This window comes from Phyllostomus hastatus, unplaced genomic scaffold, assembly GCF_019186645.2.
Source record: "Phyllostomus hastatus isolate PE091 unplaced genomic scaffold, TTU_PhHast_1.1 phas_contig_150, whole genome shotgun sequence".
Classification (NCBI taxonomy): domain Eukaryota; kingdom Metazoa; phylum Chordata; class Mammalia; order Chiroptera; family Phyllostomidae; genus Phyllostomus; species Phyllostomus hastatus.
In genome coordinates this window covers 4,407,805-4,415,313 of record NW_025333611.1, presented here as the reverse complement: position 1 = coordinate 4,415,313, position 7,509 = coordinate 4,407,805, and the positions used below count along the sequence as shown (strand labels likewise).

At 62.2% G+C, this 7,509-nt stretch overlaps 1 protein-coding gene across 1 annotated transcript; it reads right to left on the bottom strand.

The window, feature by feature from the left end:
* Nucleotides 1-252: 252 nt before the first annotated feature.
* BOD1 (biorientation of chromosomes in cell division 1) lies at nt 253-7,509 on the bottom strand. The gene is made up of 4 exons (XM_045826361.1): nt 7,190-7,509; nt 3,999-4,123; nt 1,797-1,993; nt 253-895 (listed from the first exon to the last, which is right to left on the bottom strand). The coding sequence occupies exons 1-3, from the start codon at nt 7,418-7,420 to the stop codon at nt 1,798-1,800; spliced, it is 552 nt and encodes a 183-aa protein (XP_045682317.1). The 5' UTR covers nt 7,421-7,509; the 3' UTR covers nt 253-895; nt 1,797.

The following is a 7,509-nucleotide window of genomic DNA, read 5'->3' as shown; positions in this document are numbered from 1 at the left end:
GGCAGCGGGTCCCGCGGAGGAGAGGACCTGCCCACCCCCCACTGTGCCTCCTGCGCCTCCTGGCTCCAGGGCGAGGGTGGGCCAGGCTCTGCCCTCAGACCCTTCCCGGCTGTGGAGTCACGTGCTGTGCACAGGCGTGGCTGCAGGCGGAGGACGGGAGAGTTTCCCTTTCACACCCTGGGGTCCAAGAGTCTGCTGAAGCTTCAGAGTAAGAGTAGCAAAGTTTTATTAAAAAACTTAAGCTATTTATTGATCATTCACTTTTCTAAAAAACACGAACATGACAAAACACACACACACCTGAGCCTCCCGGCCCTGCAGGGAGCGCGCACGCACGTTCTCCTCGTCCCAGTGTTCGAGCCTCTGCATGCATCGGCCGGGCTCTGTCACGGGGGGGGGGGAGACTCGTACTAGAGGGTCACCACAACGTGAGAGCTATTTGACGCTAACGGCTCGTGCGTTCTAGTTCGCAGCTCTGAGAAACGGCGTCAAATGAGCTCGCCCACTCACCCCGGCTACCCGCGCCCTCAGAAACTGCGTCTCGGGGCCTGCCCCGGCCCTGCACCGCAGCCGTCATTTACGCCCCAGTGCGAACCCTGAAGTCACACGCAGTCCCCAAGTTCAAGTATGAAGGCTCTTCCAGGACAACCCCAGGCTAGTGTAGTGTTCCTGCAGATCTCTGTAGTGTCTGCTGGTGCCAGCTCCTCGGACAGGTGGGCCGATGGCAGGGACACAGGCCAGACTTGCTCCCCGCTCACTGGGGTCCGCACCCCGAAGTCAAAGGTGCAGCCAGGGACAACCTTGGCCAGTTTTCACTCTGCAGTGGTCCTGTCACCAACTGAGTCCGCTGCTTCCCCGCTGTTCAACGGAGCTTCCAAAAGACGTCAGGCATGTCCTAGAGAGAGAGTCACACCGAAATGCTTACTGGTAGGAGGCTACATTCAGTGAACTTTACGTCCCTGATGGAAGTTACAATTACGCAGGAGACTTGAAGTGGACGTCTGACACCCCACAGGGGTGCGAGGACAGGGCTGCCCTCGCGAGAGTGCCCCGTGGGAGCCCGAAGCTTGCGCTTCGCTCGCTCGCTGGTGCTCGTCGGAAATGACACCTCGCAGGCCCACAGCCAGGGCGCCGCGAGGACGAGGCCCCGGCGCGCCCGGTGCTCCCCGGCAACGGCCGAGCCCGAGTGCGTGGCTGCCCCGAACGCTGCACACAGCGCTGTTTTGTGCACCCACAGCCGGTTTTGCAAACTGAACCCCAGATACGAGAAAAAAGGGGCGCGCTCAGCAGAAGCAGCCCGCGGTAGCTGAGAGGGGAGAACCCAGCTTCCTCTCGACACGGGAGATGCGGCAGGGCCTCCCGCAGACCCGAGTCCCACCCGGCCCGCGGCCACTGCCGAGTGCGTCGGTCGACCTTCCCTCCGGGTTGCAAACCCACACTTCACTGGAGTCCGGGAGAGACTCCCTGGAGCGACTCCCGAGGAAACAGGGTTTTCACCCGAACCTCCCCCGTGCGGCCCAGCTGGCCCCGCCGGTCTCTGACGCGGCGTCCCTGCCTGGCTGAGGTGCGGCGCTCCGGGGCGCGGGCAGGCACACACACACACACACACAGGGACACGCGGCGACCCCGTCACGGTGAAAACCGACTCAGCATGGGGGGTGTCCCCCCCACCCCCCGTGTCCCCGCTCTGCACAGACGGGGCACGCTCTCGTCCCCACGGTGGCTTACCCCTTCCCACCCTCTCCTCCCTCTCTGAGTCAGAGGTGACCGCTCCCAGGTGCGACGGGATACCGCACCTTAGGACGCGTCCTGGGCGGGGGCCGGAGGGTCCTGGCCGTCGGGCTCCGGGGGCGGCGCCGGCACGGCCTCTTTCTTCTGGGCCGCCAGGAACTCGTGAATCGCTCGTTCTATCTGCGGCCTGAAGATGTGGTTTAGTTTGGGGTCCACCACCTGGGAGATGATTCTGTCCACTCCGGCTTCCAACATCCCCGACCTTGAAGAGACAAAGAGGCCGCTCTGTTACTTGGCTCCCCCGAGATGCTCTCGTCCCCAGCAAGTGTCAAGGATGGGCCCAGGGACCACCACCTGGTCAAGGCCCCAGCCACTCTGGGGAGTCCTCTCCAGGGCCCACCCAGGTGGCGGACCGAGTGTGGGCTGTCCAGGCTTCCCTTGGGAGAGGCGGCGAGCAGCCATTCCCACCCACGGACCCCTCCCAGGCCACCTCAACACCGGGCAAAGGGACCGCAGAGCACGAGCTGGCCCATCCCAGAGATAGCGGAAACATGGTGACTCGGCAGGAGAGACCCTGGTGACAGGACAGTGCTGACGAGCGTCACTGTGCTGTCCCGGGTGGCCAGCCCCAGGCCCGACGGCATCTCCCCGCCGGCCAGCAGGGGAGCCTCCGGGGCAACGTGGCTGCTGGCCCCAAACCTGCGTCACAGATGCATGCTGGGGGCTCACGCTGCACAGCCAGCAGCCCTGTGGGGCCTGCCGCTATGGCCGTCCCCTGCACATACGCTAGGGATGTGGGAGCAGACACGTAAACAGACAGGAGATCGATTGGTTCGGAAGTCCTACGGGGCCAAATGCACCCCAAATCCGCTTCTGAAGTAGAGCGGCAATTAGCCGAAGTGTCTGGACCCGAGTGCTTGGGGCGGGGTAGTGAGGAAGAGTGTGGACTCCCTGGAGAACGGCAGCGCCCTCCAAGGCCCGGAGCACGCGAGCACTGCCGTGAGCACGTGGGCTGGGGTGACTGCCCTCCCTTCGGGCGGCAGAGTCCTCGGGCCAGCGACACCCCGCTGGGGTCGAACAGGCCTGCAGTGGGGGCGCAGGCGGCGGCGGAGACGTGCGAGACGAGAAGCAGGCCCGGGCCGCTGCGGCTGAGCAGCGTGGACAGTGCTCCCTGGACGCGGGGCGCTAGCGGCTCGTCGGCAGGAAGCTGGGCTGTACACACAGCGCCCCTAGCGCCCCGTGCACTCGTGGGGAGCCCCGCCTCAGACAGGGCGCACCCTCCGGGGCGAGCGTGGGACACGGCGGGGTCAGTGCCAGGCCGTGGAGAGCCAGAAGCGGAGCCACCCCTCCCCAGTCTCGAGCCCCGTGCTTCCCGATGGCACCCCGTTTCCCGAGGCAGACCCCCCCAGGTCTTCCCTGGATGCGGAGGCCGGATCAGAAAGACATGGAGCAGCTCGTGCTCCTGGGGGTCGGGAGAGCGTTTGGGGGAAACTTGGAGTCTTGTCGGGAGCCTGCACGCCAGAGGGGCGGCGGGCAGGTATATGCAGATAGAGCACCTTTCGTCACCGCCAGGTTCAAGGGCACAGCCCGACTTCCTGCGAAGCCCTGCACACCTCGGACCCGGGACCCAGCCTCTGGGCCCTGATGGCCAGGCCAGCGGGCCAGCGCTGGGCTGCAGGGTCCCATCGGGTCAGAACCCTCCAGGGCTATGAAGCAAATCTTCGTTCCAAAACTATTTGGACTGGCCTCGAAGTCGAAGTGTTAGTAAGAATCAGAGAGAAATGTCCCAGGAGCAAGTCCGATCAAGTCCAGATTCGCTTCTGGTTAATAAAACAGCTGGAAAGTGCACACGAGTGGTAAGCTAGGCACTCACTCGTGAGGATCAAGACCCAGCTCCCTGGGCCCAAGGCCCAAACATCCGGGTCTCGGCGGGAAATGCCCACGCGTGTGGGGATGCACGGAGACCTCCAGGAGCAGGGGTCACGTTTTGCCGTCTGGAGCATCTTTCGATGCACCTGCTGGAGACGGGCACAGAGGCCCACAGACGTCAGAGACACCGGCAAGACTTGCACCCGAGGTCTGTGCCTCCTTGGCCCTGACTTCTGATCCAGGAGCAGTTTGCCGCTGCTACGTGCGGACAGCAGCGGGGAGGTGCCACCCCGCCCCCACCGAACAGTGACCCCCAGGTCACTGTGTGCGCCCGCCCGCCCGTGGGTCGCACGCTGGCTGGCGCTGCCGCTCTCGCGCCCCCGACTCTGCGTACTCACTGGACCACGCTCTGCCGCAGGCCGTTCCGCAGCTGGTTTTTGTTCATCGTGGGGCTCCATTCCTGCTTGTCCAGGTGTGTGGACACGAAATTGTCCACCTTCTGCCGCAGGTTTTGGTAAGCCGGCTAAAGTGTTAAAGAGAAGGGGCAAGGTAAGCATCACAATTGTGGTGGCCAGCCTTTCCGAACCCTGCTTTGTGTAGAAACGCCATGTTCAAGTTCTTCCTGAGACTCCCGTGGGGACTGCGAGACCACGCCACGGCGGAGTGTGCGTTCACGGCTAACCCGAGCGCCCGGCCTCCGTGGGTGGGCACAGCGCCAGCTGCTGCATGTTCCTGTCTCGTTTATTTTCCAAGTAACTCTCGGAGGGAGGTCCCATGAGCCCCCTCCTGCCCCTTCAGAGAGGAGAAACGGAGGCTGGGAAGGAGTGAGCGACTTGCCCGCGTGGCGAAGCCACGGCGAGACAGCCTCTTTCTGAGCCCAAGGGACGGGTCCCAGCCTGGCTCCGGCACCTACCCGCTCTCTGACTGCCAACGCGTCCCACAACCTCTGGGTCTCAGTCATTGCCAACCGGAAAACGGTAACAGTACTGCCCCTGACCTCGAAGGGCAGTCTCAGCAACCAAGAGGCTCGGGAAAGCCCTCTGCGTACGACGGAGGGTCCCCCAGGCCCCCGCACGGCACAAGAACGTGGACTGCAGTCAGGGCCTGGGAGCCCCGGGGGGCTGCGGGGCAGGGGGCTGCGGCCCGAAAGGAGCTGAGGGTCACCTGCCGATTCCAGACCCGACAGGCACCAGGACCACATTAGGGGGGGCTCGGCTAGCGCCAGGAACGCGTGTTCTGAGCCTGCAGAAACCCCTGGTGCTGTGAGCTGCTCTTCTCCAGACTGGGTGTGGTGTGTGCACTGCTCTCCCCGCCCCACCCCAGTGATGCGGAGCCGAGCCCCGTGACTGGCTCCGGTCAGTGGACTGTTGGAGACAGGAGACTTTCAAGGTGGCTGTCCTGCCTGGCGTAGCTCTCGTGCCCCGGCGACCCTCTGTGGCAGCATGTCCTGGGGCCCGGATGAGCCCACGTGCAGCAGACTTAACCAACCCATGGCCTGGACCCGGGCCCAGGCAGCCCGCAGCGGAGCCCCCCGCTGAGGCCTGCCGACACCAGCTGAACTTTGGGGGTCTACAGCCCTCCATTCTTGTGGGCTGTCTGCCTGGCAACTCCTTTCCCCTGGCAACCATCCTCCCCTCTTTCCAAGGGTAAGGCAGAGGGTACCCTGTTCTCCTGGCCCGGCAGTGGGCACCTGATGGCAAAGTCAATGCAACATTCCCTGAGATTTTTTTTTTTTAAACTGGAGTTGAAAGTCCCTTTCTAGAGGAGGGAGCTGGAAGAGGATACAATCAAGAAATACTAGTAACCAAAGGGTGGCCCTGCTCTGCACGACAGCGCGATGGTGACAAAGAAAGGGACAAGAGGCGGCCCCGGCGGAGCAGCCCTGGTCCGCACGCGCCCTGCCCTGCCCTGCCCTGCGCTCGGGCAGCCTGTTCGCTCAGTCCGTCCCCGGTTCCGTGGGGAGCTGGAGTCAGATCTGCCCCTCGCAAGCACGCACCTTCACAGCCATGCACCCTTCGGTCCAAAACTCCTCTCCTGGTTTGGGGTGACTGTTTACTAAAAAAGGACGGAGAGCACACATCCCCACCAAACCTGAACAGTCCTGACAACACAGGACAGTCCTTGCTCAGGAAGTGAAAGGGCCTTAGGTCCCGCCACTCACATGTCATTGCGTCATCTGCCCCTCGCTTGACGCCCTGATCAGTCTGTTCCATTTGTTTATGGCTTGGATGCACTGCCAAGTAAACTGCAAACACCACCACCCAGCTGGGGCCTAAGAACATGCATTTCTAACCAGTTCTCAGATAATGCTGCTGTTTAGGGACCACATTTCGAGAATCACAGGCCTAAAGCAATGGGAGAACTCGAGGGGTGCCTGAGAATACACTATGTCAGGGAACCGTCAGCAGAGGGCACATCTAAGGAGGTGTTACGTGGGGGGTGCTCGGTTCCCTCTCCTCCGACAGCTTCTCAGTGTTAATTGAGAAAAACGCACACTGTGCCGATTACACCACACAAAACCTCCTGGAACGTGAGAAATCCGAGTGGGAACCTGTGATGGGAGTGGAGCACAGCCAGAGTCCCGGGAAAGGTGGGAGCTCTGCCGACACGTGTCTGAGACCCTAGCTAAATAGGACAGCTTCAAACACCTCATGTCAAGGACCACACTGCTCCTTGGCTTCTTAATCTTGGAGAAGAACAGCACAGACCCCTCACGTACACTGTCAGGTCTGCATGTCCGTCTCCGCCCCAGTGCACACACTTTGCGGCTTTGAGGTCTGGGTAGTGGCTGACATCCTGTACCCACACAGCACAGGATGACGTGGGCCAATACGTGTTCAGTGGGGTTTTCCCAGCCTTAAGGTCTTGTTTGATGCTCACAATCTTGCAAGGTGGGCTCAGAGAGGGGAAGTCACTGCCCAGTCGGTAACGGAGCCTCCTGAACCTACAGCCAGAGCCTTGCAAGAGAAGCTTCTGAAACGAAGGTTCCAGCAACTACTGCATGTCTGACACAGCACACAAGCCATTCATTGAATCCAAACAGCCTTGTAGCATGCGCGAGATCGCATTTTCCTGGGGGTGGGTTTGACCCAAGGCATTAAGATCTAACATGAGCACCAAACGCACCTCCCATCAGCCAAGGGGTACAAACGGGGGCTGGCTCTCCCACCGCGCGCCTCCTTCACTCAGCTGCACGAGCAAGACTGCAGTCGCCGGGCCAGAGAAAAGGAACAAACGGCTACACCACTGATGATCGTGCATTCAAACCATTTTTGCCTTATTTATCTGGCTTTCTCCACTGTTAACACATTGAGGTTTTTGCGGAGAGGTTTAAGTAGGCTCTAAAGCCCGAATTGAAACCCCAAATTCGGAGAAGCGACTGGGCTACCTCTTACAGCTGCGACCACTGGGAACCCAGACCACGTGTGCATTGCGCCGAAAGCTCCCAGTGCTGCCCCAAGCGGGCTAACCTCACGAGTGAGATTTTTAAAGGCATCTTTTGTTTTTCTCTCTGCTTTGGAAACGCAAAGGTGCAACCTGGGCGGCCTCACGCCGGCCCGATCCCGTTCGGTGCGGGCGGCCTCGGTACCTTGGTGTCCACGTCGGCCAGGCAATCCCGGCGGAAGCTGTCAAACAGGCCCCGGCTCTTGAGCTGCTCTACGATGAGGGCGATCAGCTGCGGGTCGCCGGGAGGAAGCGAGGCCGGGTTGCTGGGGCCGCCGCTCCCGGCCCCCGCCGCGCCGGTCCCCGCCCCCGCCGAGGCTGGGCCAGCTCCGCCGCCGCCCACAGCACCCGTACCCCCGCCGCCGCCGTCCGCCATGGCTGCACCCCGGGCCCGCCAAGGAGACCTAACACGGCTCCTTCTCGGGGACGGAGGGCGGGGGTCGTGTAGAGGTGGTGGCGGGGGAG

What these genes read in the sequence shown, in the direction of transcription:
- BOD1 (XM_045826361.1), bottom strand. Translation starts at nt 7,420, where the DNA reads ATGGCGGACGGCGGCGGCGGGGGTACGGGTGCTGTGGGCGGCGGCGGA. An exon ending in TGGCCGACGTGGACACCAAG is followed by an intron (nt 4,124 to 7,189) that starts GTACCGAGGCCG and finishes TTAACACTTTAG; the next exon opens with CCGGCTTACCAAAACCTGCG. An exon ending in CTGCGGCAGAGCGTGGTCCA is followed by an intron (nt 1,994 to 3,998) that starts GTGAGTACGCAG and finishes TGTCTCTTCAAG; the next exon opens with GTCGGGGATGTTGGAAGCCG.